The sequence below is a fragment of the Mastomys coucha genome, unplaced genomic scaffold, assembly GCF_008632895.1.
Source record: "Mastomys coucha isolate ucsf_1 unplaced genomic scaffold, UCSF_Mcou_1 pScaffold20, whole genome shotgun sequence".
NCBI classification, from domain to species: Eukaryota; Metazoa; Chordata; class Mammalia; order Rodentia; family Muridae; genus Mastomys; species Mastomys coucha.
The window spans coordinates 108,340,253-108,362,261 of NW_022196903.1; the positions used below are offsets into that span (position 1 = coordinate 108,340,253).

Below are 22,009 nucleotides of genomic sequence, written 5' to 3' on the forward strand. Positions count from 1 at the left end.
TTACAGAATTTCTTACATCTCATTGTGGGTAATTGTCCCTGTCTCTATATTGATTCCCTAACTCTTAGTTGTGAGTTTACCTGAGACAAGGGTTGCTTTCTAATTTTATTGGTTATTTATTTATTTTCACATTTGGTTGCAGGCCTCTCTGATGCCATTGGCTTAGAGCTGAGTACCAACTGGGATGCACAAAACAGGAACACCTTGCTAATGTTAGTTAGTGTCAAGACACTCACTGACTCCATTCAGTCTAGTTAATACTTCTGAGAACCAATTCAAAGAATAATAAGGACTTAGGCACCACTACTGGAGTATCTCCTGTGTACCAGATGCCTTACCTACACGTTCTCACTTACTCTAACAGCTTTGAAAAGTGTTATCTGCTTTTATTAGCTGTGGAAGAAAAAAGGTTCAAAGGAGTAATTTGTCCAAAGTCGTGCCTCATTCCGGGTGGTCTGCCTGTCAAGTACATCTGCTCTATTTCGTCCCAATACAATGTAGGAGATGAATATATCTGAAGACAGAACAAAACAAAGGTCCCAAGAGCACACACAATTTAGACGGTGCACAGAGAAATTGGTAACCAGATAAACCTTCATGGAGATGGTCAGTTAGAGGACTAGGTCTCCTTACAATACTTGAAAAAAAAACCCAATGTATGTCAGGGAAGCAAACTGAACGGGTAGCCTTGGCTATCTATCAGAGGGATCCTGAAAACGGCTTTTCAGCCTTTTCATGGCCTTCGTGCGTCCCTCCTCTTTTCAGGGAGAGAATTGTGTACTATTCTGTGGGCCACAGAAATTGCCTCCTAATGTCCCTCCAGGGCAGTGTGGAGAGGGTCTGCTTAGGTTCCTTCTTCCTCAAGGAGGATGAGATAGCCCTTTACTTCACTGTGGTCTGGACTCCCACATCTTGGGTCAGGGAGAGGTTTTTCCCACTCAGCATGGGCAGGCAGCTTTCATTCATTCATTCATTCATTCATTCATTCATTCATTCATGTATGTCTCAGCATACAGGGTGTGCATTAGCAGCAGCAACAGATTAGTCCATTCCTTCTCATCTGAAAGTTGGGGCAGTTGGCGTCTGTCTCCCGAGCTCCAGGAAAGGAGATGCTTCGTTTTGCTCACTGAAGGGCGCGCGCGCGCGTGTACACACGCCAGAGCCGGGGGAGGGGTGGGTGCAGTCCTTTCCTCGCATCTCAGGCTAGGGAAGCCGACACCTCTCTTCTACCTAGATGGCATTAGGATGGAGTCTTCTCCTGGAACTGGGACGCGACCGTCCTCTTCAAACTACGAAGGTGATGATGGTGGGAGGCTCTCGGTTTCCCTTGCCTTCACACTCGGAGAGCGCCTGGTTCCCACACAGTCACGCTCAGGTGGCGGGAGGGAGGGCAGACTCTCCCTTCTCTTCTCTTTGCGCCAGAGCCTGAAGGCGGGGCGCGTGCGAGTCGACGGGGGCGGAGCAGACTCTGCGGAGAGGGGCGGAGACAGAGGCAGCCACGCCCTCGGCACCGCCCACGGCTCGCTCGCCTAGCGGGCTCGCTCCCCAGACCCAGAGCGCCGCGGCTGTCTGCTGGGCTCACGGCGACGCGGAGCACCTTCGGTCGCCCCGCGCCGTCCTCCCCGCGCCGCCTGGCCCGCCGCCTCGAGCGCCCCTCAGCCCCTCAAGCCAGATGATGAACTTCCTGAGGCGCCGGCTGTCGGACAGCAGCTTCATCGCCAACCTGCCCAATGGCTACATGACTGACCTTCAGCGCCCGGAGCCGCAGCAGCCCCCTCCTGCCCCGGGCCCCGGGGCCCCTACGGCGTCGGCGGCCACCTCATCCGCCTCGCCTGGCCCCGAGCGCAGGCCGCCCCCCACCCAGGCACCGGCGCCGCAGCCGGCGCCGCAGCCCGCGCCGACGCCGTCGGTGGGCAGCAGCTTCTTCAGCTCGCTGTCGCAAGCCGTGAAGCAGACGGCCGCCTCCGCCGGCCTGGTGGACGCGCCCGCGCCTTCGGCCGCTTCCAGGAAGGCCAAGGTGCTGCTGGTGGTCGACGAGCCGCACACCGACTGGTAGGCCCCTGCGGGGTCCGCCGGGGGCAGGGTGTGAAGATGGACCCTCGAGGTCACCCGGGAGAGCACCCGGGACGAGCAGGTGTCCGTGTGTGGGAGGGGCGAGGGCAGCCACCGACCTCCCAGAGACCTGGGTCCAGAGGTAAAGGACTCCGGGTGGCCTCCAGGCCGGTGGCAGAGCAAGCTACTTCATTAAGCACCGATGGGGCTTAAAAATAGTGCTAAGTCGATCATGCTCTAAAGGAAGGCCACACAGCCAAGAATATTTGGGCAGCACATATTGGCCATCACAGTGGTGGTGGGGACACCACAAAGTTGGGTGGGAAGAGAAGCAGGGGTGGGGGGGGGAGATGGCTCTGAAAAGAGCTGGGGGAGGGAGGGTGAATATGATCAAAACAGGTTGTACAACATCCTCAAAGAACTAATCAAAAACAAAAACCAAACACAAGAAATACTTACGATGGGGGGGGGGGGAGGGTGAATATGATCAAAACAGGTTGTACAACATCCTCAAAGAACTAATCAAAAACAAAAACCAAACACAAGAAATACTTACGATGGGGGGGGGGGGACAGACTTAACAGATTAGACACATACAAGATAAGATGAAAATGGCCATCAAAACAAAACAAAACAAAAAAGGACACCAAAAAAGATTCTAGTCTGCAAGGCCTGGAATGAATTGGGAGTGGATATTAGTATTTAAGGTGGATAGATGGTTTTGTTTGTTTGCTTGCTTTAAACCTGTATTGATATCAAGGTGGGTTAGATCACAGATGTCTCTGAGTGTGATTGACATCTGTTTAAAAATAATGAGATTATTATATATATGCAGCAGGAGGGGATGTATGTTTTTAAATTTTTGTTCTCTCTCTTCCTCTCTCTTCCCTTTTCTCCCTCTTCCCTCTCTCTCTCCCTCTGTGTGTGTGCTCCTGTGTTTGTGTGTAAATGATGGTGGCTTTTTCAGCTGAATGATGAAGACCTAAGTAAAAATATTACATATTGTTAAAGGGCACAGATAAAATGATTGGCCTGAATGCAGTAAAGGGGAAACTACAAGAATGCTTTCTTTTTTTAAAAAGAGATATAGGGAATGGGGGAGACTGGGGAAGGTGTTAGCTTTAGTTGAGATACACATGAATGAGGTCCACTGAAGACTAATTAATTAAGAGCTGCAGAGTGGTTCCTTTGATGCAGTAGGAAGTTGACTTAAGCAATGGTGGATGGTGGGCTGACTGGTGGGTATGGAAACATGAAGAGGCAGAGGAGTCTTAGGTGATTTTTTTCTTTAGGAATGTGAGGAAGCATTTTTTGTTTGTTTTGCTTCTCCTAAGGGGATGAAGTTGATTGGTGCCTGCACCTGAGAGTTCTTCCCAAGAGGAAGACACAGGGACCCCAGAGCTGTTTATTTCTCTTTTAGCTGCTTCCCTGTAGTGCTTTTCTCTGCCATTCCTTCTCTGAGAGACTTGTAGGGAGGGAGGGAGGGAGGGAGGGCGGGAGGGAGGGAGGGAGAGAAAGAGGGAGGGAGGGAGAGACTGCTGGGATGAGCTGGTGGAAGTGACACATTACCTGGAGCTGCATGTCCTCCTGCTGTTACCATGCGGGAATCATTTCCTCTGGGTGGGTTGTGTGGTTGCTCCTTATTTTTCAAGATAGTAGAGTAGAAAATACCTTCATCAGGAAATAAGAAAGGTAATGGGGAATAACAAGAGGGTAATGGGGGAAAATATGACAGAAGTGCCACTGTCAGTCTCCTGGAAGAATCACTCTCAGTTCAAATCAACAGGTGTTTGTTCAGGAGGAAGGGAAGGGAGGCGAGCTCTATTTAAGCACTCATTGTATGTTAGACTCTCTAGTAAGGACTCCTAATGTGATATTCTATTTGGTCTTCACCAGAAAACCGAAACTTAAAAAAGGTAAGTGCTGAGTTTACAGCCTTTCAGCTAACAAGTGTTACAGTCACATCTTAACTTCAGGACTGCTTGGTTTCACTGCTGCCATCCTTCTGTATTGTCTCATTATTAGAATGTTACTGTGGTACATAGTAATAATACACTTTCTTTTAGGGGTTAGACAATGTTGGGGGCATTTTGGAAAACTCACACTAATTTGGGTGACACAAAGATAGCTGAGACAGTTCACAAAGGAATCTAGAGTTATTAAGACTATTTCAGAAATTAGTGACATTGAGGGTTACTGGTGATTATTTAAAAATCGAATCATAAAGAAAAGCCAGGAAATAGGAAGGAATGAGACTAACATTGATACTTCATTTTTCTATGCTAGAATCTGATTCTTGTGAGCTTTGTCCTGGTCCCCTACCTCCACTGAAGCTATTTTCTTGGTCCTAATTGCTAGTTAGATACCCACAGATAGGTAGATAAGTATTTGTACCAGTATGGCGAGGCTCACAGTGAATCTGTTTATTTAGAAATGAGAGAGTTGAGATTCAAAATTCTCCTTGGATAGGATTATTTTCTAGGAAGAGTGCCTGGTATAAACCAGAGAATCTGCTTTGCCCTAGAGACTAGATTTCTGATGGAAGTAATAGGACTCACTTTCCTGTGGGCTGACTCTCAACTGCCTTACGGTTTTCTCTGGAGTAATAACATTGATTTATTAAAACTCTTAAGCTGAGTTTGAGTCTGCAACTTGATGGTAGTTCTGTGCTTCTGTGTTTTTGTAGGTAATAGCAATTCCAGGAATTTTGTCATCTTCTAACATGTCTAAATTTGTTTAAAACACCTCAGTTAAATATTGATGAGTGGTTTTATTGAAAGGTCTCTGAATTAAGGAGCAGGTGGCTGCTTATGACAAACACAGTAGCTTACAAGGGTGCTATTTGTTCTGAAGGCTAATTTAAATAATTTCTCTCATAGTTTAAGCTACCTAGACAGAACTGAATAAGCAGTGCTATATATACCCAATGCCATGGCGATGGTGCTTGAGTAGGAAGATTGTAGTATCCCAGTGGAACTTAAATGTATTGGTCCCATCTGAATTATAGAATGCTAACATAAAGAGGGTTTTTTAAGAAGCATCTAAGTAATTTCAGATTTAAAGGAAATCTTAAAATAGGTAGCTTTTCAGATCAGTGTTACTATACAGAAGAGTCCTTGGACTTTATCAGTGTAATTGCAGGCAGTATGACGTGGGAATTCTAACCTGATTCATGAGAAAACTCAAGGATACTTCTTTTCCTTGAAATTTACATACAGCCTGAGAGCTTTAGATTAATTGCACACTAACAGTTTGTTGAAAAATATGTGTGTGCCACTAAAAATTAAATCAAGCTCATATATTTCTATACACTAATTATTATTGGCTTTTTGTTTCCCCAAATACATATCTTTTTTAAAGGTTCATAGCTAAATTTGAAGTACAATTAAGATTTCACTTTAGTGATCTTTACACTTTATCATAGAGAAGGTAACCATTTGACACATCCTTGCTTCTATTATGTCCTTCTCACTTGTGAAGAGGTAGTTTTCTACCAGATTCTCCCTGCCTCCATGCAAGCAAGCAAGCAGCTGTGACTCGAGTTGTCAAGTAAGTTTTTCCTGTTGGCATAGTTTAGCATTGATTTGAAAATTAGTATGGCATAGACATTCTTGATCATCTAGAAACCACAGATACAGTAAGTCAACAGATGTTTACTGAGCATCTTTATAGGGTACATTTGCTAAGACAAATGATAAAATATGTCTTCTAAGAGCTTACTATCCGGATGAGCAGATAAAATTAATATACATTTTAAAAAGCTTACTAAAGTCTACTTCTTGTATTCAAAGTATGGCCCTTGGATCAATAGCATTGGCATCAACCAGAAGCATTTTGAAGAACAGAGTTTAGATCCTATTTTCTACCCACTGAAATATATTTTGCATTTGAACAATATCCTCATAATCAAATTTGAGACATACTGAGCTGAAGGATATATGACTAGTGCTGTTAGTGTGGCAACATGACAACTATCATTTACTGAGCAATTACTATAGACAAGATGTTAAACTAAGTTCTGAAAATGTCATTTGTTCTTTGTGATCTTTGTCTGTTTTAAAAGAATGAGTGGTAGAACTGGACTGTGTCTCATACCTGCCGTCTTAGCACTCAAGAGGCTGAGGCAAGATGATTATTTTGAGTTCAAGCCAATGAGGCTATGTCTAAGGCAGGAAGAACAAACACAGACCAGAGTAGGAATGAAAGAAGAAATGAGACTTTGAAGAAACTTGATTTAAGGGAAGCAGGTTTGGCTTTGTCCATAACAGTAAAAACAGTGCCGAAAAAGGAGGACTCAAAGAGATTAGATTGATGTGTTATACAGAATTTCTTTTCTTTTTGTTTCTTTTCTTTTTTGACACAGGGTTTCTTTGTATATCCCTGGCTGTCCTGGAACTCACTCTGTGGACTAGGCTGGGCTTAAACTCAGAGATTTGCCTGCCTCTGTCTCCTAAGTGCTGGGATTAAAGATGTGCACCACCATAACCTGCTGCTGCTGCTTCTTCTTCTTCTTCTTCTTCTTCTTCTTCTTCTTCTTCTTCTTCTTCTTCTTCTTCTTCTTCTTCTTCTGATGATGATGATGATGATGATGATGATGATGATGATGTTATTATTATTATTATTTCGAGACAGGGTTTCTCTGTGTATCCCTAGCTGTCCTAGAACTTGATCTGTAGATCAGACTGGTTTCCAAATCACAGAGATCTACCTGCTGCCTCTTAAATGCTGGGATTCAAGGTGTGTACCATTATGCCAGGTTCAGAGTTTTTTCCTTTTCTAAAGATTTATTTATTTTATTTATATGAGTACACTATAGCTGTCTTCAGACACTCCAGAAGAGGGCATCAGATCCCATTACAGATAGTTGTGAGCCACTATGTGGTTGCTGGGAATTGAACTCAGGACCTCTGGAAGAATAGTCAGTGCTCTTAAGCCCTGAGCCATCTCTCCAGCTCCAGGGTTTTCATTTTTGTTGTTGTTGTTGTTGTTTTTGTTTTTTTGGAGACAGGGTTTCTCTGTATAGCCCTGGCTGTCCTGGAGCTCACTCTGTAGACCAGGGGTGGCCGGCCTCGAACTCAGAAATCCGCCTGCCTCTGCCTCTCAGGTGCTGGGATTAAAGGCGTGTGCCACCACCGCCCTGCCAGGGTTTTCATTTTTAATGGCTAGCTTTTGAGTATTTTATTAAGAATAGCAAAATGAAAGATATGGAGTCTATGGATCAGTGCTCATGAGTGGCTCTAGGGAAATATTTGGATTGGAACTCAGAAGGGATGGAATTCAAAGGAAGTTTAAGTTTTATTTTTGACAGATATTATACCTCCTATTCCTAATCAGTAGGAACATAAAGTTTTTATAGATTTCATGTTTATAACAACAATAGTTAACACTTTAAACTTCTAGGACATAGCTGAAATATGGTTATCTGGGATACTTAACAAACAGGAAAATATTGGTTTGAAGAATGTCAAGTGACTTCCTCAAGGTTATTAGGCTAGTAACTGACATAACCCAAACCAGAGTTTGTAATTTCAACCTCTAACTTCTGTTATGCTTTCATTTTTATTCTCAGTTCTCTCAACTGTCGGTGGGGGCTTTTGATCTTATAATTAAACTTAAAGGAAACTAAATAGTCATTTAGCCTAGAGAAATGAAACATCTGTTGAAGGTCAAAGGATAAAGAGCTGGAGAGATGGCTCAGCAGTAAAAAGTACCTGGGCCTCTTACAGAGGACCAGATTCAGATCTCAACATTCATATTAGGAAGCTCACAACCACCTCTAACTCCAGCTCCCGTGGATCCAATGCCCTCCACAGGTACCCCTCCTCCCTCCTCCATATCCTCCTCTATATCTTAAAAAAGAAGTAAAAATACAAAATGGGGAATTAGAACACATCTTTCAGAGTATAATTTTTCTTTATTAAGTCACTATTTAAGGAAACTCTCCAAGTTAGCCTCTTCTCTCTTTAAAAATTCTTACATTTTTGCATCTATTTATTGTTTATGTCAGAGAGGGAGGGAGGAAGGAAGGGAGAAAAGGAGGAAGGGAGAGATCATGCACATGTCATGGCACACATTGGAAGGACAGAAGGCAACTTGGAGGCATTAGTTCTCTCCTACCATGTGGACCTTGGGGACTGCTTTAGTAGGCTTGGTGTCAAGTGTCTTAACCTGCCGCTATTGTACCTTTCTGAAAAATACTTTTGTATCTCCTTCAATTCTTTTTTTAAAGCTCTATTTTTATATTTATTTGCCTGTGTATATTTGTCCAGGTGCTCAAGGAAGACAGAAGAGGACATCAAATTCTTTGAATCTGCACTTACATGCTGTTGTGAGCTGTCTGATGTGGGTGCAGGGAACCCACCTTGGGTCTTCTGCAAGAGCAGGAAGTGCTCTTAACAGCTGAACCATCTCTTCAGCCCCCTTTATCTCTTTCTTTTAAAGAGTCATTGAGGAGCACTTAGCATATCACATAATAGCCAGGGCAGAAATCATACTGTTAGTGGGTTGTTGATGTTTCAGCCTAAGTCATTTTAAAATTGTTGAAAGATACTCTTGAAGACCTAGTCATAAAAATTAAAAAATCTGCTAATGTTCCTAGGACCTGTGCTATAATGATGACCTTCTCTTCAGGAACCTTTTCCTATCTTTCTGTTCTTATCTACCCAAGATTATTTACTGACTCTGTAATCAGATTCAGTACTGTAGCATTAGCCTTTTAAAATATTTTGCTAAAATATCTTGCTAATTAAACAGGAAAATCTCCAGAAGGGTATATTTAATTCTAAAATGTACAAAGCAGTTTTAACTGGAATATGGTTCATTGCACCATCTAACACAAACCAAGTGGGGGAATATAGGATGGATTGGGTATATGTATCTATTGGGGTCTTCCCGTTCCCTGAGGAAAGGACAGTCGTTTCCACAGCTTTTTAATATACCATGTTAATTAGTATGTATAAAGTATTAAGATAGCACAGGGATAGATTATTGAAATGAATATACTATGATTGGAAATAATGCATAAAATGTACATTATGCATTCGTAGTTAAAATACTTTGCAACTCTGGACTTTGATTTCCTAAAATTTGCCAACTAAAAGAATGGTAACACACATTCTGTAAGGTTCTTTCTTCTCTAACATTTTGTGTGTTGGTAGTATCTATAAATCTTTGTCAATAAGTGGTTAAACATTTTCTTTGAACGAACACATTTTTGAGTAATATGGTTTCTGAGGGGAAAAAGAGCCAATCCTGTAATGTTTGTTGTGTATGTTTCATTAAGGAACTTTTTTGGCTGAATTCTCTTCCCTTGATAGACCAAAGAATTTTTTTTTGTAGCCCTGGCTGTCCTTGAACTCTCTTGTAGACCAGGCTGGCCTTGAATTTACAGAGATCCTTCTGTTTCTGCCTCCCAAGGCTTGGGATTAAAAGCATGTGCTGCTAGCACCTGGAAAACAAAGACATATTAAATGTATTCTGTTTCTTGATTCCTATCATGTGTTCTATGCCTCACTGTTTACTCAATATACTCATATTCCTTTTCTTGTTTTATCTTCACAGTGATCCTGAATAATAGGTAGAATATCCACTTAACAGATAAACAGAATCAGGAAAATACCTGGCCATTAGCTAGCTTACATACTGAAGAGTCAGTTAGATTAGATGCAAAATTACAAAAATTTACATCACAAGATTTTTTTTAGTTTGTTTTTTGTTTTTTGTTGTTTTTTTTTTTGTTGTTGTTGTTGTTTTCTTTTGAGATAGAGCTTCTGCTCTGTGTTTTGGGCTGACCTGGAACTCAGGAACTCATGGCAGTTTTTCTGCCTCAGCCTCTTGAGTTCTAGGATTATAGATGAGAACTACCATACCTAGCTATAAATATTTTTCATATATAAAAATGATTTATTTTGCAGTAATATATACCATATGATTCATTTTAAGTAGTAACCACCCAGTGTTTCTTATATTATTGTATCTATAAAAATGTGACATACACAGGGCTTTTAGGATCATGCCTACTATGTGGAGTAAGGAGATGTTGAAATACAGTGGTCTCAGGTTGAGGGTTCTCTATAAATCTCCATCTGTTTCAAGGCACTCCTACCATGTGTGGATCTCTATGAATATTTTAAGTAACATTTTCTGTGAGTGCACATTGGGTTGCATTGTATGCCTCTGTTCTTCCCATATAGTTACAATTAAAGACCGAAAGGCTATAGTACTACCACTTTAGAGGGCAGGATGATCTAGGAGTGATTCCTCATGGTATTGCTTCAGTACAGCAGGAAGAAGTAGTTGAGAACAGGGCAGGTTAACTGGAAGAGAATAAAGTGAATAAATAACACTGGTCTCTGAATTCTAGGCATGTCTATGTGTTTAAGAATAGGAGGTCATACCAACTTTGGTATTTGTCTCTTAACAAGGGCCATTTGAGAAATTTTAACCATCTTACAGAATTTTGTAATGTAAATTAATATTGTATTCAGCTTCCTCTGCCTTTTTTTTCTTCATCAGCTAGAGGCAGTGTGAAGATACAGCCTGAGGACCAGAAGACCTAGAATGGAGCTCTGACTCCACCATTAACAATATGCCTATCAGAATTATGTAATTTCTTTAATTTTCCCTTTCTCTTATTTGACAGCTTTTCAGTGTGGACCTACTATATGCCAGACACTGTTCTGGGTTTTGGAATAAAATAGACAAAATTAGCTTCTTTATCTGAAGAATGGGCACAACAATGTATATATTTCAAGATGCTCTTGTAAGAATATATATATTTCAAATACTGTCATAAGAAACAACGAAGGTTCCAAAAAAGCATTTTGTAAAAGATGAGCCACTTATGCTATGCTTCATACTGCATTCCTGTTTGTAGTTGTAGGTCTCACACCTGTCTGGGCGTGCATGTGTGTGTGTATGTGTGTGTGTGTGTGTGTGTGTAGTGTATGCTTATACACCATATTCCTATATTTACATGTACATGTGTATTATATACCTACATATACATATATATTTACATGTATACATGTACTTGTGCATATGTGTGTGTGTTTGTGTATGTGTAGAAGTATGTGTGCAGGCCATAGATCAATGTTGGCTGCCTTACCCTATGACTCTCTATCTTGTTTTTTGAAACAGAATCTCTCAATAACTCTAGCTAGACCTTTCAGAATTACCAAGACTTTTTGGCCAGGAACCTCCAGGATTTCACCCGTCTTTCCCTTCCCAGTGCTGCTGGCTAGTGGTTTTTTGAAGATGTGTGGGTTTTTGTTTGTTTGTTTGTTTTTGTTTTTGTTTTTGTTTTGTTTTGTTTATTTTGTTTTGGTAGCTCAGGTTGGGTTTGACTCACTGTTGTGGTTCAGGCAGGCCTCAAACTCCTGGTCCTCCTGCTTCAGCCTCTGCATAATGGGATTATGGGCATGTGCCACTGAACCTGACTAGTTGCTTTTTAAATTTTACTTGTTTAGTACGTGTATGTATGTGTATGTGCTTATGCCACAATGCACTTGTGGAAATTAGAGGACATTTGTGAGAGTTTTTCCTCATAGGATATTCATTGCTAGAGATTTAACTCCAGTATCGGGCTTGAAACATGTGTCATTCTTATCCAATGAGCCATTTCACTAGCTCAGCTATTTTTTTAAATTTGTACTTATTTTCTTTTTAGAAAGAAGCATTATTTATTTGATTTGGTTGTCTTTAACTGTTTTAGGGACAGGATTACATACACTCTTATTTTAATAACATAAATGCTAAAATAACTTCCATTTCATTTGTGACTGTTAAGGTAGGAAGTTAAGAGGGAAATGAAAGAAAGGTATGCAGAATGTATTTAAAAGATGTTGCTTCTATTCTTTCCATTACCCAGTCCATTATTCATTTAGCTTTCCAAGTACTTATGAGCAAAATAAATAAAAGCATCCTTGGATCTTATAATTTAGTTTCTTCTTAATGTTTTCCTCCAACATCCTACTGATTATGCTTACCTTCCTACTTTATAAGCTGCAGTATGTCTTTTCAGACTCCTTTTGGTGCTCTCCATGTTCTCCTGGTCACTTTTACCATTCTCTGGATCATCTTTTCTCTGCAGTTGTGCTGGGACTGAAGGGTCCTGTGATGTTATTGTTCATTTGTCTTTGTTTGGAATGCTCTTGGTTTGTGTATTTCTTAATATTTTCCTTACTCTGTTCTCAGAGAATGAAAGTACCACCTATTTAAAAAGTCATGTTCTGTAGATTTCTTCTTTTTTCCTTTCCTTTCCTTTTCTTTGTTCCTTTCCTCTTTCCTTTCTTTTTTCTTTCTTTGTTACTCTGTTCATATTCCCATTTTCTACTGATTGCCTCTTCTATTGGTTATAAAGGAACAAGAAAAAAACCAAGCAAACAAACAATCAATCAATCAATCAATCAAGCAAGCAAGCAAATAAACAAACCATTCTTTGACTTCTTAATCAACTCTTTTGGAAGTGATGCTCTTGTTTCTCCTTTCTTATCCCATAATTAGTCATCTCTACACTTTCTGGGTGTCTGCTTTGAAATGCAGATATTTGATCTTGCTCATGTATTGAACTGCTAAAACCTCCTGAGAGTGTCATTTCTTGGTGTTTGACAATGTTTATTGTCCTTTTAGCAGTCTCCTGGCTTCTGAACACTGCATTCTTTGCTGTCTTCTTAAAGTTCTTTGCTTTTTCATTAGATTGAGTTATTCCTTAGGGGACTATATTCTGGATACTTTCTTTTTCCACTTGACTTTTTTTTCACTGGTCCATCTGCTCTCAAGATGTTATTTCCTAAATGTGATCAGCCTTCCCCCACTCCCTTCTTTTTTAACCTTTAACCAGAAATTTGTCCTGATCTTTATTGGTTAAATGGGCTGCTTGACATTTCTAGCTTGGTAGTTAAATGCAGCTCCAGGTCATTTGTTCCAGTTTTGAATTTCTTTTCGTTTTTTCTCTATCTCAGTTCTTCTCATACTCTGTTTCACTTAGAGATACACAATGTCTTAGTTTCTTTTCTATTGCTGTGATGAGATACCATGATTAAGGCAGTTTATAAAAGGTTTAATTGGCTTTACAGTTTCAGAGTGTTAGAGTCATGCTGGTAGAACAAAGACATCATGGCAGGAACAACTGAGAGCTCATATCTTTTTGTTGTTGCTTGTTTGTTTTGAGACTAAATATGGTTTCCCTATTTAGTCCTGGTTGTCCTGGAACTCACTGTGTAGACCAGGTTAGCCCCCAACTCACAGATCCTCCTGATTCTGCTTCTCAAGTGCTGGCATTAAAGTCAAACACTACTATACCCACTCATATCTTGATCCACAAGCAGGCAGCAGAGAGACATACTGGGAATGGTGCAAGTCTTTTGAATCCTCAAAGCCTACTCTCAGTGGCACACTTCCCGAAGAAAAGACACATCTAATCCTTCCCAAAGAGTTCCACCAACTGAGGACCAACCATTCAAGCATATGAGCTTATGGGAGCCACTTCCTCTCAAACCACCACAACAATGATTACTTACCTCAAAGCCTCCTTGACTTTTGCTTGCAACATCTGCAAGTCTCTTCATAATTTCTTCTTAACAACTTGAAGAGCTATTTGAATGTAAATTTGACATTTTAGTTCTTTGCTTAGAGCTTTCAGTAGCTTCTTATGTCCTGTAGGTAAAGTTCAAGGTCCTCCTGTGATTTGACCTGTTTGCTCCCAAGCCTCCTTCTAACCATTCCCAAAGATTATTTTCTTGTAATTCTCAAATGTTTGCAAGTCTGTATATGTGCCATTCTTTCTTATTTTTGTTTAGCTGTTAACTCCTGTTGAAATTACCTTTGTTCTTGTTTCATTTTGTTGCCTGAGCAAATTTACATTTCTGCTTTGAGATTTAGACAGGTCTACTTTCCTAAATACTCTTTTCAAATTACCTAGATTTTGTTGTGTGTTGGGTATCTTTACATCCTCTTTCAAGCCTGTGGATGGATGAATAGATGGATGGATGGATTGATGGATAGATGGATAGATGGCTTTTTTCTTCCTTCCTTTCTTCTTTCCTTCCTTCCTTCCTTTCTCTCTCTCTTTCTTCCTTCCTAATTTATTTATTATGTATGTATGTGTGTATGTGTGTATGTATATATGGCATAGTTTACATGTGTAGGTCAGAGGATACCTTTTAGAGTTGGTTCTGTACTTCCACCACATAGGTTCAAATTCAGGTTGTCAGCATTGATGGCAAACACCTTCATCTGCTGAGCCATCTGGCTGGCCCAAGTCCATGAATATCTTTATCCCTAGATATAACATCTGTTTGTCTGCCTCCACCTATAGACTGAGTTCTTTTGAGCATAGGCTTAGTATTTTATTAATTTTTTAATGTCCTTACCATACAACATCATGGCTTCACAATACTTTGAAGTAAATCAAGTATTGCCATACTGAGTTCCACCAAAGCAGAAAAAGATTGGGAAATTATGGGTTAAAAAAGGATAGAAGGGAATGTTGTCCATAGGGAATTATTTTAGGATGAAACATTTTGTTAGTCAGTGTTCTATTGCTGTGAAGAGACCATAGCAACTCTTATAAAGGAAAGCATTTAATTGGGGCTGGCTTACAGTTTCAGAGGTTCAGTCCATTATCATCATGATGGGAAGCATGGCAGCATGCAGGTAGACTTGGTGCTGGAGAAGTAGCTGAGAGTTTTATATCTAAATTCACAGGTAGCAGGAAGAGGGAGACTCTGGGCTTGGAATGGGCTTTTTGAAACATCAAAGCCTGACCCCCAGTGACACACTTCCTTCAACAATCCTTTCAAATAGTGCCACTCTCTGGTGACCAAGTAAGTGTTCATTCAAATCTATGAATGTAGGGGCCATTCTCATTCAAACTACCACAGACATATGTGTTATATATTGGAAGTCAACCAGTTTTCTATTCAAATATAAGCTTTAGATTCTATATATGACAGATTAATTACTAGTTTCCAAACTCCAAAAAAATCAACCATGTTTAGAGGTTTAGCTCTGATTGTGAAAGCTATGGTATCCCATACCAGTGGGGACACATTATTTGGACCACAGCAGTTCTAATTGAGTGAAAGCAAATGGAATGAAATATAGGATCAAATTCCTCTTACTTTCCTATGTTGTCATTTGGCTTTCAAGGTGCCATTTTTTTCTTAAGATAATCTTCCCTTCTTGCTTTATCCTTTTTCTGAGTGTAAAACTCTAGTCTTGAGTCATCTAAGCTACTTATTTCTTTCTCTAGAGAAGTAGTTTCTATCTGTTACTGCTTTGCCTATATTTTTTTTCCAAAGCTTTGTGTATCTTCTCCAAATAGCTCTTATGAGCTTCCTGCTTACTGGGAGTATGGGACTGGTTTAATTTGATGATCTACAAGGATTCTTCAAAACTACTACAAACAATATTTTACTCAAAAGAAACAAGTTAGTTGTAAATTTTATACTGATAGAGTAGCATTTTGGAGAATCAAAATAGCATCTTGTTTGACAAATAATCAAAAACCCAGCAAACCTTCATTATCTGATCTGAGTTTGCTTATTTCTTCAGTTTTATTTTTCTTTGATTCTCTACCTATTTGATATAGCCATGCTAGATTAATTTAGTTAACCAAATATGCCATGTTCCAGTGCCATCTTTTATGCTTATTTACACTACCACTGCTCTGCTAGAAAGGCTTTTCTTCTCCTCTGCCATTCTCCAGGTAGTTCTGAATAAGTAAAACTCTGTGGTGGTTTTGTATTCTTTTATTTGCCACCAACCATTTTATACTCTCACTATTGCCACAGACCGGGATTTCTCACGGGGTCCCTGTTCCGCGGGACGAGGAGTTCTGGTCAGGTGGGCGCGGGATTCGGCTTTGACAAACAGACTACACACGGGTGGTGTAAAATCTGAGTGTATTTCTTTTAAAAATGACATGAGGCTTTTACAATCATTGCAAAAGAGAAATGAAAAATCTGGCAGCTCAACAGTTGAGGTACCTCTGAGGCTATCTGAAACATACTGGGTCTAAAGCAGCAGCTATCTCCTCTGAACTGGTGCTGCATCCCCTGGGCCCAAGTGCTCTGGGCCCAGGGGACTGCGAGAGATACATGAATCTGAGTCCTAGCCCATCTAAGTTCTAGTGCTAGTCCTGCATGTGAGTCCAGGTCCTTCTTCCAGTCCTAGTGCTAGACTGAAGTCACGTAGGCAAGCGACCCCCATACACCAAGGTCAGCTGACTTCTAAAAGCCAGGTGTAGAGCAGGAGGAAGAGGGGTAGAGCCCTCTCTGTTGAGGTATTCTTATGCTAATTCTTTGGTTCTTGCTAGAGGCAGGCAGAGGAGAATCTCAACCTAACTCTTTCAGCTAATGTCTTAGAGAAAAACCTTACAATTACTCTCTAGTACTTAAAACATTAAACTAGGATAGTTGGAAACATTGGTGAAGGTCAGAAAGCAATGTCCAAATTTTCTCTTGCTAGCTGTAAGAAAATGATATCTTGGTGAGTTCCTAGCACACAAGTACGAAGACATATCTGGGCCACCTCTGAGTTTGGGGTGCCAGGCGACAATGCGGAGGCGGGAGACTGACTTTCCTTGAAGTTTTCTCCTCAAATACCGCCATCACGCAAGTGTGTGTGGCACACTATATGTGTGTGTGTGTGTGTGTGTGTGTGTGTGTGTGTATATACATATGTGTATATATATATACATATATATATGTGTATATATATATATATATATATATATATATATATATGTTGGACCTTTAAAAGAAAAAGAATACAAAATAGCAAATATGTAGAATGAGAAATCCAAAAAAAAAAGTATTACACAACTGTAGGACATGGTTACTAGTGGATTCTACTCAAGATTTTTGATAAATTAATAATATGACTGGTATCTAAATATGGGGAATTCTTGGTAGCTCTTGGTAACTAAAAATATGGGTAACCATTTTACATATAGATATCACATAATACATTGTACATCTTAAATATATGTAATAAAACATTTTTGGAATTATATATAACAATCACAATTCAATTATTGTTCCTCTAGACACAGGGCTGTTGCAAGTCTTTCTTTAAATGTTTTTCAGTTGTCAAATAATCAATATGCCTGTTTACCTCTTATGATAGTTAACTCCCTGTGTTATAATGTTTTATTTAACAGTAATGCTTTAATAGTTCTAGCACTTTACAATTTCTAGGAAGATTTTACATATGTAGCCAGGCCTGGTGGTGCAGGCATGTAATCCCAGTTAGTGTGAAGCTGGGGGAGGAGAATTGTAAGTGCAAGGCTTGCCTAGTTCACAGAGTTGGTGTTATGTGATTCCCATATAGTGAAATGGTTATGCTAGAGAAACACATTAATATATCCACCATTTCACATAGTTGGCAGTTTTCCTCAGCACAGCAAAAGCAGTTATAACACACCCACTTAACAAAGATCTTGACTAGCATGTACTTGTAACAGTAACCCTCATGTTGTAATAGTATATTTTAGGGGGCTTGACTATCCTACATACATGCTTTAAGGGTCAAATACCATATTTGCCTGTCTCATTTCTCCACCTTCAAAGGTTCTAGGATACTCTTGAAGGAAATGACTTGTAACATTTAAAAAAATGGTTGTCACTATGTGCATTTTTAAAAGTCCACTGTAGACAGATATGTGAGAGCAATATTTGCATGTGTGAGGTAAAGGGTTGGGCTCCAAAGGGGAGGGACAGCTGTGAACAGTGGAGCACTTGGTAAGACTTAAAGTTTAGAATGTGGTATCTTTTGTTAAATAGCTTCAAAGGCTGCTACAGAGGTCCTGGTGGAGATAATAATGATTCAGATAATAATCATAAAGATGCTAAAAAATCAAGAAGCCAGTGTTCAGGTACTTTGTAGTGGAGGTGGGCCTGTGCCCAATATTACTTACCATTTTCCTATCAGTAGACTTCACAGAGTACACATGCGCAATGAAACCCCGGCAGAAGGCATTCATGAGGATTATGTCAAACACAAACCAGACCACATGAATCAGGCACAGTGAACTCTGGGTATATTGATCAAGTTGGTCCTGACAACAGTTGAGCTGTGGGGGTCCTCAGGCTCAGCTACCATGCATTTCTTTTTGATTCACTCAAAGCTTGACGGCAATCAAGGAGACTTAGGATGTTCTGTTCATGGTATTGACTTTAGAACACTCAGCCTTTCTGGAGGGTATCTGCTGCTACCCTTGATCTAATGACTATAACTTTTATTTAAGTGTCGGTAGGACAAAGAAGGCTTTTAGTAACGAGAATTAGTCAGTGATTCATTAAAAACCTGTGAAGTTATCAATGATGAGAAAAATCACTTCAGTATTTAATAAATATGAAAAACAAACATTAGCCACATTAACCAAGATAGCTAATCAAGATTAATGAATTCTTTATTTTTGTAGTTCTATGGATTGAACCTAGCACCTCAGGTATGCTAGGCCAGAGCTTGAGTAATACATTTTAATCTTTAGCTCTCTTCCTTTTAGATTGAGATAGAGTTTCTTGAAGTAGTTCTAGGCTATAGTTCATGAAAAACTTGAATTTGCCACCCTGCTTCAGCTTTCCATGTATCTACAATTACAGGCCTGTACTACTAGACCTGACTATATTTATAAATATTTTTATTAACTGTAAAGTTCTATAAAGGCATTACTTGTTGTTGCTTGATATCTGCACCTTATACCCTTCCTTAGTGAGTCTGTTGATAAGCTTGCTGTGAGTGTAAGTCACCTCTCTGGTGAGGGAAAAATACTCTCATGCTTGCTTTTACCTCCCAGAGAATAGCTTCATACTCTCTGCTTCCCTGGGACCCAGAGATGACTTTGCTTACTTGTGTCTTTCTCATTATGGGGTCTTGTTTCTCCTTCTTCCGAAAGAAAGAGTGGTGTGAGATCATTCTCCCTTTCCAGTTCTTGAAGAACAACTGAATTTCATTTTCTAGGATATAAGCTTCTTATCTGCTTCTCTGTTTAAGGGGCCCAATCATTTTCTATAATAACTCCAGCTTGATTTAATCCTGTACAAAGATACTTGGACTTTTTGGGAGGAAATAGAAATCCTCTTCTCTGTCATGGACTTGAGTCTTTGGGGGAACCCAATATTAAAATGATAATGTAGTCCCAAACTGGTTTTCTTTTATACTTTCCTAGGTTCCAATGATGTAAACTGAGTCCTTTCATATTTGGATCTTGCAATGTGAATCTAGGGATATATATCAATATACTATGGTTTCTGGTCCCTTGTCTCCTCCTGATGAAAAAACCGTTGTTGAGAATTTAATGTCTAAAGTGCTGTGTTCTCTGTCATTTTAACTCTTAAAGAAAAAAGAGTTCCAGTGAAAGAAAATGAACAACTTTATTTATTTGTCTGTCTGTCTGTCTGTTTGTTTGTTTATGCCTCTACTTATAGCTTAGGATTGTTCCCAACTAGTTCTGGAACAAACAACTCTTAATTCTAGTGTGTTAGCTCCTATGAAAGCAATAAAATCAGTAAAATACTTGGTAAAAACATATGTAGAGTGCATTTGTGTGTGTGTGTGTGTGTGTGTGTGTGTAAATGCTTTCAGTTCTAAGAACTTATGTGGAATCTCAATGAAAACAAAACTACTGTAGTACAATGGAAACAGTGTTCAAACATTTACATCTCTGTGCTGCCAACAATTGTGTCACTACCATAGGCAATTTGCGGGGCCTCAGTTTCTATTTAAAAATTTAGAAATGTGCTTTCTTCTGTCTTCCAAGGCCCTTCCAAATTAATTTCTAGAATTGAGTGATTTCTAAAATTTGAATCCCTTGGCAGTATAAAGAGTTGTTCAGAGAAGGAAGAAGATGACCGTGGTCTGGAGGCTGGGAAAGGTTTCACAGAAGAGACAGATGTGATCTGGAATTTGAAGGATGAGTGCAATTTATATTAGTGAGAAGATGAGAAGCATTTCAGTTAAAAGAAGAACAATAACAAAAGAGAAGTTATAATAATGGTCTGATATGTAGAGATTTAGGCTAGCTGCCATGAGGGTTTTGTGTACATGGTAATAATACATTATGTATTAGCTGCATACAACATGTTGGGCAGAAACTGCTTTATGAGAAGTACTAGCTCATTTATAATGTTATGAAGAAGATTACTGTTATTAACCTAATTTTGTGAGTAGAGAAACTAAAGCTCACAGGCTTAGAACCAGGAGTCTAGCTCCAGTGCCCATGCTCTTAGCTGTCTGTCATGCTCCATTTACCAGGTAATACTGTTCCATATTTCTCCTTATGTTGGCATGCCCATGTCTGTGATACAGAAAGATGACTGAGGCGAGGCATTTTTTCTGATTTATTTATTTATTTATTTATTTATTTATTTATTTATTTATGGTTCTGGGGCCTTGCATACGCTATGTAACTACTGCTGAGCTGTACCAACTGCCCTGATAGTGGATGATATTTTATTCCTTTTCTTTAGTATTCATCTTTCTAAAGAGGAGATAGAATCTATTTCAGAGAGTTCTTAGAAATATCAGTTGAAATGAACTTTGGAAATGCCTGGCATCATGACTGGCACATGAAAGATTTCAATAATTATTCTGCCATAATAGGCATATTTTTCTTGTTCTTTTTGTTTGTTTGTTTTTTGGGTTTTTTGTTTTTTTGTTTTTTGGTTTTTTTTTGAGACAGGGTTTCTCTATAGCCCTGGCTGTCCTAGAACTCACTCTGTCCCGGAGGCCGGCCTTGAACTCAGAAATCTGCCTGCCTCTGACTCTCAAGTGCTGGGATTAAAGGTGTGCATCACCATCGCCCAGCAACAGGCATATTTTTCTAGCACTTTTAAGACCAATAGCTCACTGCACTAGTGTTTATGGGAGTCTTCAACTAAAGTCATATTGATTGTAGACAGAGTTATATAACACCAAAAAAAAAAAAAAACTTTGAAAAATAGAACAAATCCCAGTGAATATTTTCCTTCTCTATGTCCTTCGTTTGTAAAGATGAGATACAATATATTCAGAGTGTTCTTAGGAGGGATCAGGACCAGTTGAAATAAACTACCTTTTGGTAGATGTAGTTTGTTGCATATAGCTTAGAAAATACCAACTACTGATGTTTTAAAACAGTGTTCAAGAAAGATGCTTTTAAGCTGGCTAATTATTGGAATCTTTATACTTACAGTTGAACACTGTCAAATCCATTTGTTTAATCCTTTAATTTCCTCTAAGGAAGTTAAGATGGTTACCCGATGCCCCCAAGCCGGCAAGTTATGGCATCAGGATTAAATCTAGTAAGTCTTTGATTTTGATTCTGTATGCATTTCTACAGGCTTCCTGGACTGAGTCCCAGATGTCTTAGAGCTAGGTGATTGGCTACTCTGGTTGCAAAGAATAGGCAAAAGTTCAGTTCTTCAAGCCACTTCACGGACTTTGTTTTCCGAATCATTTGGTGTTAACTGAGAATTTTCTTGTAGAAGCACCAGATGCTGATATGAAAACGGTCGTGAGGAGCTGCTTCATTTCCTTCTTTTGGAAGGTGATGATTGAAAAGATCAGAGCAGTTTACTTCAGGCCATAACAAGGTGATAGTTCTCTAAACATCCATTTCCTTAAACTTAAACTTCCAGTTATGATACCCGAAGTACTTCCTTCATGTTGTCTCAGAGACCTTTTTATGCTATAGCACACACAGTGGATTTCAATATATTATGTGGGTGGATACTGCAGCAACTCGGGGAATGCAGAGTCAATATGTAGAAAGCACTTTGCACTTAATTCTTTTTAAAGTATTGTTCCAGGCATTTTTTCTAGTTGTAGGGAATGAGATTCAGGAGAATAGTTTCCTCATGTCAGAGCTACTGACTCTAGTTTGAGCTGTAGGAAATACTGAAATGTTCTGTTGGATATTTTGTTTATTTACATTTTAAATGTTATCCCCTTTCCATGTTTCCCCTCTGAAAAC

At 39.6% G+C, this 22,009-nt stretch overlaps 1 protein-coding gene across 1 annotated transcript in view; it reads left to right on the forward strand.

Moving 5' to 3' along the window:
* The first annotated feature begins 1,308 nt into the window (after positions 1 to 1,308).
* Syn2 (synapsin II) overlaps positions 1,309 to 22,009 on the forward strand; it is a 153,887-nt gene continuing 133,186 nt past the window's right edge. The window contains exon 1 of the mRNA XM_031382990.1: positions 1,309 to 2,052. Coding sequence (XP_031238850.1) covers positions 1,673 to 2,052 — 380 coding nt within the window. The 5' untranslated portion in view covers positions 1,309 to 1,672. The remainder of the gene's footprint in view (positions 2,053 to 22,009) is intronic.